At 27.5% G+C, this 21916-nt stretch overlaps 1 protein-coding gene across 2 annotated transcripts; it reads right to left on the bottom strand.

Moving 5' to 3' along the window:
- Positions 1 to 18281: 18281 nt before the first annotated feature.
- On the bottom strand, positions 18282 to 21517 carry LOC145043302 (serine carboxypeptidase 1-like). Of its 2 annotated transcripts, none has more exons than XM_078991906.1 (8): positions 21108 to 21517; positions 20744 to 20851; positions 20388 to 20653; positions 19960 to 20214; positions 19719 to 19825; positions 19546 to 19632; positions 18690 to 18795; positions 18282 to 18563 (listed from the first exon to the last, which is right to left on the bottom strand). In XM_078991906.1, the coding sequence occupies exons 1-8, from the start codon at positions 21481 to 21483 to the stop codon at positions 18414 to 18416; spliced, it is 1455 nt and encodes a 484-aa protein (XP_078848032.1). In that variant the 5' UTR covers positions 21484 to 21517; the 3' UTR covers positions 18282 to 18413. The 2 variants fall into 2 exon arrangements, with proteins under 2 accessions (XP_078848032.1, XP_078848031.1); XM_078991905.1 differs by having other exon boundaries at positions 19546 to 19635; positions 21108 to 21516.
- Between the last annotated feature and the right edge of the window lie 399 nt (positions 21518 to 21916).

The following is a 21916-nucleotide window of genomic DNA, read 5'->3' as shown; positions in this document are numbered from 1 at the left end:
ATTGTGGCCATTAACTCCTTAGGATGAGATTAAGGCTTGATATGTTGTATAGTGGCTTTAATAGATACTTTCTAACACTTATTCCTTAAGTGTACTAGGCTAAAACTCCTTATATTGACCTTTAACAAGGCTAGAACTCATTAGAAATGAGAAACTCAGTTAAGTTGACTGACTGAGCTTTCAAAGCAAAAATTTTCAGGTTGTCACAAGAAGCAATGTATTGATTCAATTATTAACATGTATATGTACATGTATTAATATGTATTTGTATGTGTATAAACATGTATATTTTGTATTATTGAGTAATGTGGTAGAAAGTATAAATATAAATGCTATAGTTGTATTGTTGAAAGTTCATATTCAACTATACATGACTCAAAGTGCCAAAGTACAATGTCATATTTGAATATCTTAAAAATGATAATATTTTCCTAACTTTCGCGATTTGTGTGCCTTTGATCCGGAGATAACATAATTTTTCTGGAAATGAAAAATAGTAATCTCGGTTATAAGCTTTCCAAAAACTCAGACGGATCTCAAATTCGATAAGTAGAACTTCGGTAAAATGCATTTAAAGTTTCACGATTTATTGGATCTGATTCGACAGATTTTACGAATTTGATTTCGGTTGAGTTTAAAAATATTATATACATATACTAAAATAATATACTGCAGTCTGAATTCAAAAACACGCTCAAAAATAGTTTATGAGACTCGCAGCTGTTCCAAATGAAACAGTGCACGATTCGTTTCAAGAAAATTAGATCAATACTGATTTTTAAAACTTTAAAGAGTCGTAGCTTTCTCATATGACCTTCGTTTTGGTTGTTCTTTACATCCACGAAAGCAGGAGAACATAATCTACTCAAATATATATTCCATAACTTTAAAATATATTTAATACAAAATTTTATTTTCAACGCCACCAAAATTTAAAATTTTGTTGATTTTCAATTTGATCTCAACGATAGGGGATTTTGAGCTGTTTAAGATATTTTAAAAGTAATTATGAATATAAGTTATTTAATATACTTTACAAACATAAAATTACATGTAATTGATTTTTATTGCATAACAGTTCACGGTGATTTGACGGCAGAGCTATGACCAATTTTTACCAATTGCTACATATTTCCACTTTTAATTTATAATTATATAGATCATTTTATGTTATGTAAATTACATATCAAACATTCATTAATTTCTATATGTACCAAATACAAAGTAATATGAAAAAGTAAATATTAAAACTTTTGATGATTTGATAGATCTTTTTAAGTTGTGAAAATTATATATAAAACATATGCTAATTTGTATATAAAACAAATAAAAAATAGTATGGAAAAACACTATAACTTTTAATAAAAGAAAAACATTACAACATCTACAATAATATTTACATAAAACAAAACTTATTAAACACCTGTAAATCATTCAAAATAAATATTTAGAAATCAACATATATTTGATACATAGAAACATTGTTATAAAAAATCAATGCTGAAATAACCATTCATGCGATAAAAATCATTTATTTCAACTATTTTATTTTGAATCACAAATCTTTTCAAGAATATGATTTTTTAATCAAAACTTACTTATAGACTACTAATATAGTTACAATATGTATAATAAATAAATAGAAAATAGAAAGACGTTACACATTAATAACAAAAAGTTTTAAAAACTTTTGAATGCAATGGAAAATATAAAGGTGTGACTAATTACATTAAATATGAAATCATAATTACATTTAAATTAAAAAACTATTGACTTGTAGTGGGAGTTTTAAACTCTCGAGTTTGCCCAATAATATAATATAAATATTAACAACTATATATTATAAAAATAATATTATGAACATTTATCATGAAATAATAATTTTTATAATAAATTGTAACTAATATTATAATAATTATAAATACATGAAAAGAAATATATAAAAAGGTGTGTTTGAATCAAATTGAATTAAGTTTTTTATTTAAATTTATTTTAAGCTATAGGTATTTTTAACTAATTTGTAAATAATTTATTTTAATATTTTGTATTTCCTATATTATTATTATTATTATTATTATTATTATTATTATTATTATTGTTATTATTATTACTACTACTACTATTATTATTATTATTATTATTACTATTATTATTATTGTTATTATTATTATTATTTTTATTATTTTTATTATTATTATTATTTCAAATAACAATAATGTTTTAATATAATATAATATATTCTTTAGTTTTAAGTTACCTTAAACAATAATTATTTTTTTACTTAATTAAAAACTACTTATTGAAAAATTTTCATTATTATATTTAAAAAAACTACTTCTGTATTGTTCTTTCATTTTCGTCCTTAAAGCTATGAAATATTCGAAAACAATTAACGATCCAAATAAAATGTTGATTTAAATTTCAAACTATAGTAATCGTTATGTATTGCGACCGATCTTTAAAAAAATGTTAAGAGTGAGTTACGGGAGAAACAGTGTTACAATTGAGGTATATTTTTATCGTGTATTTTCTGATAAAAATATTAATATTTTATTTATTTTACATTTCCTTTACGATAAAGAACGAATAGGGAATATCGAAATTGATAAATTTAATAAGATAATAACTTATTTTTATTACTATAAAAACATTTAAATGAATACATTCATATAAGTTGTGGTAGAACATAAAAAATTCATTTTTATAACACACATAATCATTGGTTTTCAATAATAAAGTAATATCATATTAAAAATCATTCGTTCTAATTCGTCATTATCACCAACAATTTGAAATAATAATTGTAAACTCTTTTTATCAAAATCAATTATACAAAACTATATTAATTTTATTTATAACAAAATAAGTGATAGAAACTAACATAATATATACCTTATAATAGCATAAAATTCATGATGAATAATGTTCTCTTATATATAAAATATATTTTCTTAATATAAAAGAGAGAGAGAGAGAGAGAGAGAGAGAGAGAGAGATAGAGAGAGAGAGAGAGAGAACATAAATATACATACATGTTAACAAAGTTAATCGCTCTAACTGATAAATAGCTTGAAGATTGATTTACCAAAAGCTCAAGAGAAGTAATCATCATTCTCACTTACTCATCCTGTAATTATAGAAAGATGCATAACACATAAACTTAAAAAATAGTCTCAAGTATAACTTGAAAAACATACTTAAATTTGAACCTTGGTTAATGTCTAAAACTTTACATGCACCCAATTTGAGTTTACATGAATTTATATTTGAAAAGGTTGCAATTGCTTTCTTACATCCATAAAACCACTCATATAACTCTCCAAACCCTATAAATATAATCTATCATTTTCTGTTGACATACATGCAATATGTAATCTATAATTTCTTATATAGGCTAAATATTTATATAACTCATCAATTAAATAGCATGATTTGAAGAGTTTTGGGTGTTATAAATCATAATAATTCAATTAATCATAAATTAATTTGTATAAGTTGAATGGTCATGGGATTTCAAATGCATGAGATTCAAGCAAAATTTCTGGGCGTTGCATATGTAGGTTAAAAATATTGTGTTAAAATATTGAAAAAAATATGTTTAAAATGGTTATTTTATTAACATTAACTTTGATATAATATTTTGAACAATATTATTCATTAACATCAATCCAATTTCCTTATTAATAGAACTAAATATAATTATCTATTTAATATTATTTTTAACAGTTGGTTTGATTGATTAATTTAAAATTTTAATTATGCGATTATTTTCTAATTTTAATAATGATTTTCATTTAAAATAAACTTTATTTTTTGCTAATGTTATGTAATTTATAAATTAAAGTATTATTATTTAAATTTATTTTTCATTAGTTTTAAACCAATTATTACTATTAATAAATTAAAGAAGACTCTTAAGAAACACTTAATAGTATTATTAATATATAAAACATACACTAAATAATAAACTAATAAGATAGACAATGTGCATTTCAAAAGAAACTTGTATGGATAATGACTTATCCATGATTTTTAGAATTTGATTTTATTATTTATAATTATTGTTCATTAATTTTAAAACCACTTATTATTATTAATAAATGAAAACAAACTTTTAAAAGATACTTATTATTATAATTAAAATGTTAAACATATACTAAAATATAAAGTAATAAGATTGACAATTTACATTTTAAAAGAGACTTACATGGATACTATGGATAATATAATACATCCATGATTTTTAATTAATTATTGCTTTGAAGTAACACAAACATACAAACATATATACAATGTTTAATTAAATATTATCTATATCACTTTTCATAGCATATGACCGACAACATGAATCTAATCTAATTTACATTAAAGTTTCAACCACAATATACGATGACTGTCCTAAAAGAATACTTTAACAAATAAAAAATATAAAAAGAATTCTTATATAATAAACTTAAAATTAAAAACTTTAACATAATAATATGGCTCGAAAAATGGTCCAAAGCCCTCAAACCAACAGAAAATCTTTAAACTTGTTTTCTTTGTGAATTTTGTATGTGATTTGTATTTGTGTCTCTACTGAAAGAGATTGACATTTTTATAATACACTATCTATTAATTGCTTATTAAACATATTGTATAACTTATAAAACCTTTGAATGGTTAATCCTTATTAAGTGATTTTTAAGTGGTATTCATTCAAATATGATGTTTCAAATGAACATGGTTTGAGTAAAAATGTCTCTTTTATAAATATACTAGGTAAAAACTCTCACGTTTCACTGAATACAGCAATATGTTTGAAATGTTTACAAATATATATTTTTTTAAATATATCAATGACGTTGTTGTTAGCTCTTATATAATAAATCATATAATATGTTGGTATAAATATTGTTTATTTTGAATTATATGATAATGTAGATATCTTTTAAAATTCTATAATTTTAATTGTTTCAATGGGCTCAACTTGCGGGTTACATAGGAATAAAGTTAAATATAATGTATGGTTTAATGATATATATAGTTGTTGATATGATTAATTAATTTTAAAAACATTATTTGTTTAAGATTTTAATTTTTATCATTGTAATTTTTTATATCATCAAACATTTTTTTTTGTTTTTAAAGGTAACAATATAATTTTTTTATATAATGTTACTTTTAACTATTATTGTTGTAAGTTATTTAAAATAACATATTTGGAAACTCTTAATTATATTAATTTTGTTTTAGAAATCTAACTTTTTAAAAATTTATTTGATTAATATTGTTAGTTTATTTAATTGTAATTATTTAAAGCAACAAATATTGTTTTTGCTTTTGAAGATAACATTATAATTTTTTTTATATAATATTACTTTTAACTATTTGTATTGTAAGTTATTTTTATGCTACTTTTTCGAAATTTCTTAATTATTATAAAAAATAAATTCATGGTTTTTTTTGTTAATCTAGGAATATAATTTAGGTTTAACACTATAATTTATAACTTTTAACTATTTATAAAATAGTCTGTCGATTTTTTTCCAAGTTTATTTGAAATTTTGATTTAAATTAACCATTTACATTATATTGATAATTCCTCACACACGACAACATATCTAAACTAATAAGTTAACTAAATATGTTAAAAAGTTAAATTCATAAGTTGATTAATAGAAGTAAAATATGATAATTTAATATTGTAGTTTATTTAAATTATGATTAGAATTTAGTTTTTTTTTTTTTTTTTTTTTTTTTTTTTTTTTTTTTTTTGCATTAATTTTATATTATTAACCAATCTATAATAATTATTAGAAAGATTGTATAAAATCATAAACTATACAAAAGTTATGTGTTTAAAATTATAATTGCTCACGTACAACAAAATATCTAAAATAATAGATTGATTATAATATCTTAAAAAATTAAAGTCATATATTTATAAATAGAAGTAAAATATAATATTTTAATATTGTAGTTTATTTAATTTATGATAAGAATTTAGTTTTTTTGTATTAATTTAACATTATTAACCAATTTAGAAAAAATTGCAAAAATCGCCTCTGTGGTATGAATTTTTTTTGGGTTTTAGTCCAAAACCCGTCTTTTTTGGGTTGGTGGTCCTTTTGAGCTACTCTGCTTGCAGTTTTGGTCCCTATCCAAACTAAAAACACTATTATACCCTTAATGAAATTATTTTTCATTTTTCTTTCACTTTTTAATAATATTATTATTAAATATAAAAATGGGCCCACTTATCCACCCACCTCTCTCTCTCTCTCTCTCTCTCTCACAACAAATAAAAGTAGAAGTAGAAGCTATCTTCATCATTTTTAATCTCCAAAAAAATCACTAAACGAAAAAAAAAATCCACAGATCATCATCAACATGAAACATCATCCTCTACACCAGGCAATCACTCTTAAACAACAACAATCCAACCCTTCCATTTCTCATTTTCCTTAAATTAACTTATCTTCTTCTCACTAGTCACAACCCCGACCAAATCACCACCACAACCACCGTCTGATGTGCTTCTTCTTCCTTTGTCTACCTTTAATTCTTTCCTTTGCTGCCACCACTCTTCCTCTGTAACTAATTTCACTTATTTCTCTATAACCATCTCTGGTTGACCCTTTGAATACTTTTCAAGAGTGGGATCCATCGCCTTCGTTATCTAAACCTAATCGATGTCTCTAATCTACCAACCTACGTCCAAATAAGACCCAATTATGAAAGCAATATTAAAATCCGAAAGAAGTGTGAAAACCAAATGCAATCGATGTATCTTGATGTATATTAGAAAGGTAATAGAAAATGAATAGCTTGTATCCTCAATATTAGCTAATGTTTGCGAACTAAATAAAGTATTACTTGAAATTGGGGCTAACTTGACAGCAAATCACGAAATGGAAATTTTCATATTAACGAGTGAAACGATATCTTGCCATCTTTATTTTATCCAACAGTTTTCAAAATAAAGAGACGATTCATCAATGTCACTGAAACTTATCAACAGAGGAATAGATGTAGAAAGAAATTGCTAGAAATTGAAAAAGAAATCAAGGCTTTCTTGATAAAAAAAAAAATTGCAGAACTACAAGATGAATTTGAAACCCCAAATTAGAAACTTAAATTAAATACCTCAAAGTTGTGTGCTTGATAAGTCACTATGTTGGTGGTTTCAACCTCTCATCTTCTTAACAGGCCCAATTGTCAGAGCATCTTGGAGTTGCAGGTCTTGGAGTTGTAGGTCAAATTCAAGCAGGGGAAAATTGATGGAGTTAACTTCTGTGATGGGTGTTGGGAAATTGTTGTTGGACGAATTATGGATCAACATTATTGAAAAAGACAAAAAAAAAAAAAAAAGGAAAGAGATGGAAAAGAATTCGTGAGGTTTCTGAAGAATTCAAGATCAGTGGTTTGGGAGTTTTGTAGAGAGAGAGTGAGAGAGCGAGAGAGGTGGGGTAGATAAGTGGGCCCACTTTTATATTTAATAATAATAATAATATTATTAAAAAATGAAAGAAAATGAAAAATAAATTCATTAAAGGTATAATAGTTTTTTTTGTTTGGACAAGAACCAAAATTGCAAGCAAAGTAGCTCAAAAGGACCACCAACCCAAAAAAAAATTGGAGTTTGGATTAAAACCCCAAAAAAATACATACCATAGGGACCATTTTTGCAATTTTGTCATCAATTTATAACAATTGTTAGAAAGAAATTGAAAAGACATGGATGTTTCAAATGGATGTAGTGTAAGTAAAAATGTGTATTTATAAGTATATATAGATATAGATAAATATAGATATAACTTTATTAAAATGGAAGACATACTATCTGAATATTTTTATATAAACTAATCTTTAAATATATTACATAATTAATATAGATATTATATATTATATTAAAAAAGAGTTCTTTTAAGAATAGTATACTTTTGGCTTTTCAGAGTTTCACCACAAATTTTTTCATTTTTTAGACTTTTGACACCTTACTTTTGTTTCTTTGCATTGGCCACATTAATAGTAAATATGCATGTTCTTTTTTATCAACTTTTCCCCTTAACTTTAGCCATTTTGACATTTTTGGTCATTACAATCAATATTTTTTCATTTTTAGGAACATTTTAATATTTAAACTTTGACTACAAAACTTTAAAGAATTGACAACTTTTATCCATTTTCTAAAAACTTGTTAATTCAAACCCCTTTAATTCTTAAGCCATTTTGACACTTTTGGTCCTTACAGTCAAAACTTTTTTATTTTGAAACTTTTGGTCATTTCAATAAAAAAATTTATATTTTTTTAGGAACCTTTTAATATTTAAAGTTTACTCACAAAACTTTAAGGAATTGACAACTTTCATCCCTTTTCTAAAAACTTGGCAATGCCAACCTATTTAATTCTTTAGCCATTTCGACACTTTCGATCCTTATAGTCAAAACTTTTACATTTTTTCATAAAAAACACAAAAAACGGCCCGGGGTGAAGCCCGGGTTTTTTCCGCTAGTTTATATTAAAGATCGAAAATATAACACTTATATTAAATTGTTTATCAAATAATAAAATAAAAAAATAATATTTATTAGTGTTTTTTAAAAGTTTTATTAGATTTGGATAAGAATAGTACAATGATGAGAGAGAGAGAGAGAGAGAAGATCATACATACTTATAAAGCTATCATTTTTCCTTAAACCTCATGCATTTGAAACCTCCATAAAAATTTGCAAACACCTCATGCATTTGAAACCTCCTATTTTTGAGAATGTCACTCAAAAGTCTCTTAATAATGATTAACAATTCAAAGGTTTTATAACTTATATAATATATTTAATAAACAATTAATGGATACTCTACTATAAATAGATCAATCTTTTTGAGTAGACACACAAATAAAAATCACATACAAAATTCACAAAGAAAACAAGTTTAAGTTTTTTGTATTGGTTTAAGGGATTTGAATAATTTTTCGAGCCATGTTATCATGTTGAAGTTTTTAATTTGTAAGTTTGTTATATACTAATTATTTTTTGTATTTTCTTGATTTAAATATTCTTTTAAGAATATCATTGTATGTTGTGGTTGAAATTTTAATATAAACTAGATTAGATTCATGTTATCGATCATATGTTATGGAAGGTGAAATATATAATATTTAATTAACTATTGTATACATGTTTGTATGTTCGTGTTGCTTCAAAATAATAATTAATTAAAAATCATGGATATGTCATATTATCCATATCATCCATGTAAGCATTTTTTTAAATGCAAATCGTCTATCTTATCAGTTTATATTTTAGTATATGTTTAACATTTTAATTATAATAATAAATGTTTTTTAAAAGTTTCTTTCACTTATTAATAATAACAAGTGGTTTTAAAATTAATAAGCAATAATTATAAATAATAAAATCAAATTACATGGATATGTCATATTATCCGTGGAAGTCTCTTTTAAAATGCAAATTATCTATCTTATCACTTTATTATTTGGTGTATGTTTTACATTTTAATAATAATATTAAGTGTTTCTTAAAAGTGTTCTTTAACTTATTATTAATAATAAGTGGTTTAAAATTAATAAATAACAATTTTAAATGATAATAACATCAAATTATAAATTACAATTAGCTATAAATAAATTGTATTTTAAATAAACATCATTATTGAAATTAGAAAATGATCGCGTAAGTAAAAATATATTTAATCAATAATAATAATTGTTAAAAATAATACTAAATATATAATTATATTTCATTCTATTAATGACGAATATGGGTTGATGTTAATAAATATTATTGTTCAAAATAATAGAGATTATATATATATATATATATATATATATATATATATATATATATATATATATATATATATATATATAAATTAGTGTAAAAAGATTATCCCATAGTTAATGTCAATAACATAACCATTTTAAACATATATTTTTCAATATTTTAACAATATATTTTTGATCTTCGCTGTGCAACGCGTAGGGATTCATCTAGTTATAGAATATATAAAGAAAAGTGATTATTCGTGTATATTACCTTTTTTTTTGCTGCAACCTATTTTGATTAATAGCAAAACTTTTTTTTTCCTGCATATCTAATTAGTTTTTTATTGGGAAATTCACAAAAAAAAAGTCTTACATTTTTAATAAAAATTTTAAAAAAGTCATAATTTTTTTAATAGAAAAGTCTCATTATTTTCAGAAAATCATATAATTGCTATTCAAATATAAATAAGAATTTTTTTTATTAATTTGAACAAAATATTAAATAATCGAGACTTTTCTACTAAAAAAACTCCTTTTAAAACTTTATTAAAACTTTTTCCAAAATAATAAGAAATTTTTATATTAATCTCTTAAAAAGATAGATTTTGACAAATTGTCAAGTACGAATAACTAATTTTTTTTTTTGAAAGTAATTGATAAATCAATGATTTTGATTGGATACATCCAACCTAACTTCTTTTGGTTATAAATCTTCAAAACTCTATATTTTTTGATAGTTTTATCCCTTAGACCAAAACAATTTACATATTGGTCCCTATCTTCAAATAAATTTTCATTTTGGTCCTTGTTTGAACCTTTTTTTTGTCTTAATCTAATCCATGCCTGAAATATAATTATATGTTGTTAGTGCGTTGCACGTGTAAAATATTCATACAACTAACATTGATGCAATAATATAATGATGGCCACACCATCTTTCTAGCTATGATTTTTTGAAAAGTAACTGATGAAAAGAAACGAATCGCTGATATTCATTCAAGTGCACAATACTGCCATCAATTCGATGTATGCTACAAAATATATGAATAATAAAATTAATTGAGATATGTCACTTAACCGTTTAGAATAAAAAACTAACATATAAATTTAACCTAAAACAATAACTTAATTTTAATTTTTACGTTAAAGGCCATCATATTTTTATTTGAAGTCATCTATATTTATGTTCACATAAAATTACAATATATTTTTATTTTTAATTTTATTCTGAATCAACAACGTACTTTTAGTTATAACCCGAATCAGTCTATGAAAATAACTAAAAATAACTAATTAATACCAAAAAATATTCTCCGAAAAATTTATGTTGTCACTGCATCTCGAAACCATCCACCGAAAGGGAACAAATAGCCATTTAGAAACCATCAGCCAAAAATAAACTATTCGTCAAAACGAAACTATTCACCACCACCGCATCACGCTGGTATACCCTTACTATATATATATATATATATATATATATATATATATATATATATATATATATATATATATATATATATGTATATAGAGAGAGAGAGAGAGAGATTAACATAGAACCAATAAAAAACATAGAACCGCAAAACCATTTTATAATATACCAAAACACATGTTGATTGTCATTAAACGTATGAAAAAAAAATATGGTAATAAGCATCATCAGTAAACATAAAAAAATATATATATATTTTTTCCACCAAATTTGAACGGAAAACATAAATCAAAGAACCCAGGTAAACCGTTACCATGTTTATTCTAGTTGAAACTGAAACATTTTTTAAGTAAATCATTACTAATTCAATTATGAACATCAACAAACATCTATTCCGTCATCGATCATCAATGGATACTTGAGAAATGGAAATTGATATCAATATTGGCTCATCAACAGATACAATATTGACTTCTTCATGAAGATCTGGAAGAGTTGTACAAGGTTCTTATCAATTTCATAACTCAATTTTAAATTATAATTCATGTTCTTGTCATTTTCGTAGAATATCACGTTTGAACATCAACTTAGTTCATACCTATGAATATTCAATTGAAGGGTCATTCATGTTCTTTTCGATTTCATAAATTATATATATATATATATATATATATATATATATATATATATATATATATATATATATATATATATATATATATATATATATATATATTGTAAATGAGATAATAACTTATTATATCGTGGTCTTAGCTATGTCTGGTCTTAGCTATGTCTGAACAAATACCAATGAACATAAAAAAATTACATTGTACGATCATCCTCAACTTGTTTGAGGTAGTTCTTTTTCTGTTTATATTTTTTGTTTAGATCTTGTGCTTTTTTATTCGACTTGTTTAGATCTTCATAGTTGGTTATCCTAGATGTCTTTGTTGGATTCTCTAGTGGTTGAACCTTTCTGTGATCGTCAAGGGTTTGGCTGTTCTTTTTCGATCTAGTTTTTCGTTCGTAAAAGTATTTATGTGTTCATTCTTCTTTAAGATCTTGGTATTGTAAGTTTCATTGTATTCTTACAGATTTGTTGTCAAGTGGAGATCCTTGTTTGACTGGTTATCTACGAGTGGAGATCGTTGGTTGCATAACATCGTCTTATAAGATCGATTTATCTTGTTCTATGAAATAACTCTCTTGAGAATGGATTTCATCACCATTAAGTCTTGAAGGGAATGAAGTAACAAGAGTGGACCTGCTTCTTCTGTTCACGGTTGTTTTGTGAGCCTTCTTGTTCCCATTTACCTCTGTTTCTAGCTATAGATTCTGATAGATCTTGGTTCTCTTATGTACACCAATTATTATATTATCTCTTTTGTGTGATTCTTGTCTTGATTGTTTCTTTTGTGTGGCGCTGTGATTCTTGTCTTGGGCCCCGACATATTGTGGTGACCATCTGGACTTATAGGAATTATAATTGTCTGTGTTTTGTTAGTTTTCTTGTTTGTGCATCATGATTGGACCTGCACCTAGTTCTGAATCTAGTAGTGGTTGTAAGACTGAGTCTGTAAACTACAATGATCCTTTGTTCATTCATCCTTCTGATAATATTGTTACTACAATTGTAAACTTTAAACTAACTAGGACTGAAAATTTATGTGTATGGCGTAGTTCTATGACTAGAAGTCTTACATCTAGAAATAAATTAGGGTTTGTTGAAGGTAAAGTGACTAAGGATTCCATTGACGAACTTTTGTCCTTGAAGTGGGAGCATGCCAATGCAAAATTTTGCTCCTAGATCCTTGGTTCTTTATTTGATTCATTTACTCTGGTTTTGCATGTTTTGAATCTGCTAAAAGAATTTGGAATGAACTATTTGAAACTTATAATAAAGCAGATAGGTCTGTTATCTTTAATGTTCCTCAGCCTATTAATTCTCTTAGTCAAAATGGGTCTTCCTTATCTAAATATGTTAATAAACTTGATATCTCTGGAAAGAATTCGATGGTCTTACAAATCTTGTTGAATGTACTTGTGAGGCTTCTAATAAGTATAATGATCCTTCTAAGCTAATGAAGTTAATGCAGTTTTTAAGTGGTCTTGATGAGTCTTTTAATCAAGTCAAGAGTCACATACTTTTGATGGATCCTCTCCTTAATGTTAAATATGCTTTTTCTATTGTCTCTAGAGAGGAGTCTCATAAAAAATAATGGGGCTCTTTCCTCTTCCTCTAGTGTCTCCAACTCAATCATCTGCATTTAACAGTAGACTCAATGATAAGAGAAGTCAAAATAATAACTCAAAACAGAGGAAGAAATTATAACTTGCAATGTAAAAACTGTGGACTTACGGGACACCTTATTGAACGATTCTATAAACTGATTGGATATCTAAAAGATTTTAAATTCAGGAATAAAACTAATAGTGATAACATGAAGAGTCAAAGTAAATCTTTTTCTAGTAGCTCCTATTCTATTCCTTATAGTAGTTCTTTTTCTTCTAGTGTTGCTTCAGATATCACTGGGAGTAGTAGTGCTCACTATCTTACAAGTGAGCAATACAACAAGTTCTTGAGTCTCATTAATAAGAAGTCTTCTGTCTATGAGGATACTTCTGTGAGTGCTAATATGGAAAGTATTCCATTTTAGGTCATATAATTATACTTTTGACCATCAAAAATGGGGAGTTGACTCGGGTGCAAATCAACATATGACTTCAATTGAGTTACTTCTTGATGATACTATTGATGTTTCAAGATTGAATCTTCTTGTGATTCATCCAAATGGATCTTGTGCCAAAATTAACAAAATTGGAAATTTATAGTTTTATGAAAACTTAACACTATTTGATGTCTTTGCAGTTCCTGATTTTAATGTGAACTTACTTTCTGTACATAAATTGTGCAAAGATATAAATTTTGAAGTTGTTTTTAATAAACATGAGTTTAAAATTCAAGATTTACAATCAATGAAGGTGGTGGAGAATGCTAGAGAAACTGGGGGATTATGTTATCTTAATTTTTTTCCCTCAGGTATTAGTTCGTATAAAGCTAACTTTGCTATGTGTTTTGTGTCTAAACTAACTTAGCATAGTAGATTGGGTCATCCAACTGAACAAGCTTTAAATTGTTTAAAAGATAAACTTAATTTTGCTAATACTAATCTTCCTCCTTGTGATGTCTGTCACAAGGCTAACCAAAACTTGTGAACCCTTTCCTCTTAGTGATCATAGCTCCTCTAGTCTTGGAGAGTTAATTCATATTGATGTATGGGGTCCCTATGGAGTGACTACCAGGGAAGGATTTAGGTACTTTTTGACTATTGTGGATGATTTCACAAGGGCTACTTGGGTCTATCTTTTGAAAGTAAATATGAAGTTTATAATTGTTTTAATTCTTTCTTTGGTATTTTATTAAATCAATTTTCTTCGAAGATTAAAGTTGTTTGGCCAGATAATGGAACTGAGTTTCTAAATTCTAAGATGAAGTCTTTTTTTCGAACTTAATGGAATTCAGCATCAAAATTCTTGTGTCTATACATCTCAGCAAAATGGGGTGGTTAAAAGGAAACACATATATATTTTAAATGTTGCTAGGCCTTTGTTATTTCAATATACTCTTCTAGTTATTTACTGGGGAGAAGTTGTTCTTAATTCTATTTTTTTTAATAAATAGAATGTCTACTTCTGTTTTAAAAGGCTTGTCTCCTTATGAACTAGTTTTTACAAAACCACTTGTGTTTGACATTTAAGAGTATTTGGTAGCTTGTGCTTTGCTACTAAACTAAATAGTCAAGATAATTTTTCTGAAAAGGGCTAAAAAATGTGTTTTGGTGGGTATTCTTCTAAAAAGAAAAGGGATACAAGTTACTGAGTCTCGATACAAATTCCATTTTTTTCCAGGGATGTGAATTTCTACAAATCTGTATTTCCTTTTATGTTGAAGTCAATAACTGTTGATAAATAGCCTATTTTTGATAATCATGTAGACCCTTTTTCCGATGATGATATAGAGAGTTCTAAATATATGAATGTTGTTATTAATTTGGATGAACTGAGTGTTAATCACCAGATTCATGGTTCTAGTGCAGCTGAGAATCTGAGTGATACCTTTCTTGATACTACACATGGTGACAGTCAGACTAGCGAGGCATATGTGCCTCTGTCTAGTGAGACTATGCCAGGAACTTTAAATATTTTTAAGGAAAGCAATCACTTAGATTCCTTGCGTTCCTTAGGATAGTCTATAGGGGTGCCTAGGTCTAGAAGAGAGTCTCGAATGCATGTTAAGTTTAATGATTACATTGTTGAGGGTAAGTGTAAATATGTTATAGAATGTACTTTTAACTATTCTGTTCTTAATGAAAAGAACAAGTGTTTTGTTTCTAATATTAACAAAACAGTTGAACCAAAGAACTTTAATGAAGCCTTTTCTGATCCTAATTGGATAGAGGCAATGAATTAAGAAATGGGAGCTTTGTAAAGAAATCATACTTGGGACATTGTTGATTTACCTAAAAATAGGAAGCCAATTGGATGTAAGTCGGTATATAGAATTAAATACAGACCTAATGGTTTGGTTAATAGATATAAGGCTCATCTAGTAGCCAAAGGCTACAATCAGAAAGAAGGTATAGACTATCAAGAAACCTTCTCTCGTGTGGCCAAAATAGTTACTGTTAGTATAGTTTTGTCTTTATCTATAAATAGATCTTGGCCTTTATATCAACTTGACATAAATAATGCCTTTCTTATGAAGATTTTTCTGAGGAAGTTTTTATGAACCTTCCTCCAGGCTATCATTCAGAAGGGGATACAAGAGTTTACAAACTAGTTAAGTCATTATATGGGTTAAAACAAGCCCCTAGAAAGTGGAATGAAAAACTTTGTACTAAATTGTTTAGTTATGGTTTTTTAGAAAGTGTGAATGACTATTCATTGTTTGTTAGGAATAGAAACAACTCTATTTTTGTTTTGTTGGTATATGTTGATGATATAATTTTTACAGGAAATAATAAAACAGAAATTCAAAGTGTAAAATCTTTTTTAAACTCAAAACTTTTGATAAAAGATTTAGGGATGTTGAATTATTTTCTTGGCATTGAGGTTTTGAATATAATTCAAGGAATTTGTTTAAATCAAAGGAAGTACTGTATCAAACTTTTGCATGCGTTTGGTATGTTGAGTTACAAACCTGCTTTAATTCATTTAGAAGCATACATTGTTCCGAAAAGTAGTTCTGATTCAGATAATCCTTTGTTAAAAAATATGACTAAATTTCAAAAGTTAATTGGAAAGTTGATATACCTTACTATTACTAGACCTGGCATTTCATATTGTGTACAAATTCTTAGTCAATTCATGCATAAGACTCATAAGTCTCATCTGAATATAGGTTTCAGATTGCTTAGATATTTGAATGGTAGTCCTCGTAGAGGTGTTTATATTGTTAAAACAGATGCATTTGACTTAATGAGTTTTGTTGATGCTGGCTGGGCAAAATGTTATCTTCTAGAAAGTCAGTTACTAGTTGTTTTGTTTATGTTGACAACTCTTTGGTATCTTGGAAAAGTAAGAAACATGCAACTGTTTCAAGTTCTTCTACTGAGTCTGAGTATAGGGCCTTAGGTTCTGTTACTTGTGAGATAATGTGGATTTTGAATTTTTTGTTTGATTTGGGAATTAATGGTTTAACTCTTGTTAAAGTTTTCTGTGATAATGAATCTCCTATAAAACTTTCTTTAAATCTAGTTTTCCATGAGAAAAAAAATACTTTGAAGTTGACCTGCAATTTGTTAGAGAAAAAGTTACTAATAGGGTTTTAAAAATTTGAAAAAATAAATTCTTCTAAACAAAGAGCTGATATTTTAACCAAGTTTTTAAGTTCTTTGCCACATATTTTTTAAGTAAAAGAAATTGGTTTGGTTAATCGTCTTGGTAATAGTTAATGTTTTGTTAAATGTTAAGTTTAAGAAGGGTTGTTAAAAATATATGTTGGTGTACAAACTTAACATTCTTTGTTTTGTAGGGTTTGAAATGTAAGTTAATTTATCAATAAATTTATTATTTGTTTAAGTTGTGGGTAGTTTGTGTATTGCCAATGGTTCTTGTGGGTTGCAATGCATTTTTGTTCTGTTTTAAGTTCGGGTTTGCACACGGGTTAAAAGGGTCCGTTCACCCGAGTACTTAAAGGCTTAGAGGGTGTTTGGGATTTTTTTTTTTTTTTTTAGACTTTTAGTTTTTTTTAAAGTTAAAAGATTCAAAAGATGTTTGAGAATTAAAAAAGAACTTGTGAAAACAATTTTTTGTCATGAAGAAAAAAAAAGTTTTTCAAAAATCATAAAATTGTATCTTTTTGTGACTTTTGGCCTTTTAAGAGGTAAAAAACATTCAAAAGTCAATAATTTTTATCTAAGTATCTTTTAAAACCAACTTTTAACTTTTACTCCTTAAAAGAACTTTTAAGAAAAAAACTTTTATAAAAATGACTTTTGGTTTTGAAAAGAAATCCCAAACACCCCCTTAGATGAGTATATTGTAGTGCGGTTGATTCATTTTACACACTATCATACTTCTCCTCTCTCATTCTCTCTTCACATATAGAAGTAGGGTTTCTTATTTCTGTTTCTGTTCTTAGTTCTTGTTGTAAATTAGGTTAATTGAAATACAAGGGTAGAGTAGGAATATTGTATTGAGGTTGTGAATGTAAGTATGATTAAAAACCATCTCTCTGATTATCTTCAAATGATATAATGGATGATGATATTGGGAAAATATGTTTATGTGTTTTTTAAGACTTTCCACTCTTTCCCACCTTAATTGTATTCAACTTCTCAACTATAATTAAAAATTGACGTGCATCATGATGGCATATGCGTTGTTTCAAAATGGTATATGTCTCAGTTCTTTCGTACATTTCATCCAATGCGAATGTTACATCTCTGCCATGTTAGTGCTAATTTGATATAATTATGGAGTGATTAATTTCCTTGGAATGGAATAAAACTGGTTTACTCTGCCTGCAGTGGACCAATTTCCTTCCATTTTGTTTATTATAAAACCTTAGGAAATGATTAAGGAGGCATATTTATTATTATATATAATTTTTCCATGCTGTAAATGACCTTTCTATATTTCCAACATGGTCGGATACAACTTGATTATAACTTGTCTTTTTGCATGCTGTAAATAACCTATAAAGATTATTCAGTCAAAGATGGAGGAAGTTTGCCCTGAAGGAATGATGAGATCATTTGCGATGCTCTTTCTGGTTGGTAGCTTGGGACTGCATGCCCTGCACCTCTCACTGTGGTAAGTACAGCCCCTTTGTAGCCTACCACATATCCTCCAACCTATCACAGTTTTATCATCAACTTTTTCAGTTTGTCTATTAATATGGTACTATTTATTTTTTAATATAGTTTTTTTTTGCTCCTAGGCTGTTATTCGATGTGATTAATGTTTCAAATATTGTTTACCTCTTTATTATAGTACCATGGCCTCCAAGCAGACTCTACTGGAAGCTTCAACTTGTTTATGGAATACCTTGTGGTTGTTATCGGGACAATTCCATCAGTGTCACCACTGAAAAATTTTCGTGAATCAGGAGTAGCTTGTAAGGTGCTTTTATAAGTACAATCAACACATCATCCCCACATCAACACCCATAAGGAAGCATTTTCACAAAGCTTATTTATGGGTGTTATCAATATCTAATTACAGCATCTAAGACGATTTAGAGCATCTACAATAGCAAAAAGCTTTTTCAAAGCTTTTTCACTAATACTTTTGGTGCCCACTTAAGAAATGAAAACTTTAACTTATGTAATGCTTTTTCATAGAGCTTATTTTTGGGCCGTACCAAGATAATGATAAAAAAAAAAAGTTATGCAAATGAAAAAAACTCCTAATGAGCTCCTATTGTGAATGCTTTTAATCTAATGAATAAAATAATATTATATATATGAAAAAACTCTATCCGTTAAGCTTGGAACATTACAAAGAATGCAAAAAATGTTTAGGAATGAAAAAGCTCCTACAAAAGATAACTTTCTATAGCTTATTTGACTCAATCAATATGCTCTTACAGTGGATACTCATAGCCCTGTATTTTTTTTGGATAAATGATGTTTCAAAAAAAAAATATACGAAGAAAGGTAGGACATGGGGAAAAGCTCCTTTCATTGTTTGTTTGTTTTTTTCATCACTCAGTCTTACTTCATGCATTATATTAAAAAAAGCAACACCCACATATAGTTTATTAATTAGATTAAAGTCATATCTCTGCTTTAAGTAAACGAAAAATAGAATAGGGTGTAAACTGGGTAGACTGACCTGTATATCCAGACACTAATACCATATGCAATTAGTTGATTGATAATAGGCAAAACAGTCGTTGGGCTATCTGGCCAGCTGTCAAAACTGCTGCTCATATATAAGAAAATAAATAGTCCGCCATTTAGTTTATCTCTTAGCCATGACGTATATAATTATAAGAAAAGTGGTACCTGCAATGTCTCCATGAGGTATTTCGGGCATGCAAAGCTTCTTGCACTTTTGCTTGATTCAGATACGAAGTCACATAAAGACTAGAGCAAGGATCAAAGTTCTTGACCTAGTTCCAATTCATCATCTTTTTAAAAGATAGTTCAATTAATTAAAATCGCAGGATACGTTATTACATTAATTTTATCTAGATTTTGAAAGTCGGATGCTATGTATTATTGTTTAATGGAATCAAAGACTTACAGATCCAGTGGATTGATCAAGTTTTTTTCTGGTTCCATCACATAGTGGCGCATAGATATTGTATATATCAATTCTACCAATTTCACTGATTCCTTGATTTAAATACTGACTGCACTTTTCTGGGAAATTCCCAGAAACATAGTCACAGTACTTTTTAATTCCTGCATTTGTCTCATCGGAGATTAGGGCATGTGTCCATAGGTAGTCGAACATCCCTTGATTAGATATATTGTCATCTAGCCAAGCGTTCCCAATCTACAAAAAAACAAAAAATAATTTATTGCGTACAAGACATGATCATTTCACAAGTGTAGGGTTTTTTTTTTTTTTTTTGTTCATGATGGGGAGAGCAAATTAATACGACTTTTGCACAAACGAGCCCCTGGTTCATTCCATGTGAAGCCCCATGTATGAAAAAAAATGCTTACTGCAATCCCGTGTAGATTAATAATCGTTGCGTTTGTCTTCTTGTTTTCGGAGAGAATGAGGGATGCGAGTTGAGGTACGTAGTGACCTGCGTAGCTTTCACCTGTAATAAAGAAATCTCGGGATTTGTATTCGGGGAATCTTTGAAGCCAGTTGATGAGGAAAGTGTATGAGTCTTTAGCTGTTTGCTTGTCTCCTGTCGCGTACGATGTGTTTGAATATGAGAACCCCACTCCAGCAGGCGACTCCAAGAATAGTACATTAGCCACTGTCGGATTTTCAGGATTTAGGGTACGTTTTACGTTGTGATTTTGGAAACAGCAACATGACAGCTTTTAAAGGAATAAATTTGTGTTACCAGTACTCCATGCATAGTCGTTGCGATAGAGTGTTTTCCCATCACTGTTGACTCGGAAGGGTCCAAGTTCTTCCATGGCTCCGTATCCAAACGACGAGCATCCTGGCCCTGTATAATACCTTCATTACTAGTGATCAATTTCAGCACATGTAAATGATGATGATTTATCATATAATATTCCATGATGAGAATAAATGATATTCATGTCTTTTTGCAAGCATTATTTTAGTGGCATCTTTTTTTGGTGGAACAAAAAGTTAAAGTTGAGTTCACATTGATTCCAAAAATTGGTTAGGACAAAATGTAATATTATATTTTATCATGGGCCCATTTCAGCAGTAGAATGAAACAAAAAACGCATTACCTCCATTGAGCCATAGGAGGAGAGGTTTGGTTGATGAATTGTGAGGTGATTCAACAAAGTAATAGAACAATGCCCTTCCAGCCTTTGAATCGACTGTTATATAGCCAGCAAAATGATCAAAGTCCACTTGTGGTTGACCTGGCAGCCTGTCAACCCTATCTGCTTCCTTTGATCCTTGTTGAGGTTCAATAGAAAGTACAGGAGAGAAGTTTGAAATATCTTCTTCTGTCCATGGTTCCCCAGCTGGCGGATTCTCTGATCTTCTTGACTCCGTCAATTTGTTGAGTTTGGTGATCTGATTATTATGCTTCTTTGCCACAGAAAAACACAGAAAATATATTGAAAAAACTATTAAAAACTGACAAATTTGGGCCATTTTACCTTTTTATGATTGGCTGTGTATGTATGTGCCTCTTTATAGACTTAGTTTCAGACGTCGTTGGTTAGATAATGCTCTGACGTCATTACCTTATCTCATTTGTAGTGCACTTTGGTATTCGTGCTTAATCATTATTCTCCATTTTTTGGGAGCCGAGGTTGAAAACTTTTGAATTGTAAATTAGAAGTTTGCAAAGGCTTTAGCAACAAAAACGTGGTAGTTGGTGTGTTTGGCAAAAATTAGTAGATAACAGAAAGTTTGATAGCAAGTAGTTGGTATCGTTTTATTAAAATTTACGAGATATAACTTTTAAATTTGGAACGTTTTTTATAGTATAAACACTAAAAGTTTGTAGTTTCAAATAAGATTTTTTGTTCAAAAATGAACGCTTTGTCAAGCGTTATAAATTAAAAGTTTCAAACGCTCCTTG

Source organism: Lactuca saligna, chromosome 4, assembly GCF_052625555.1.
Source record: "Lactuca saligna cultivar CGN05327 chromosome 4, ASM5262555v1, whole genome shotgun sequence".
NCBI lineage: Eukaryota > Viridiplantae > Streptophyta > Magnoliopsida > Asterales > Asteraceae > Lactuca > Lactuca saligna.
This window is presented reverse-complemented; position numbering and strand designations above follow the sequence as displayed.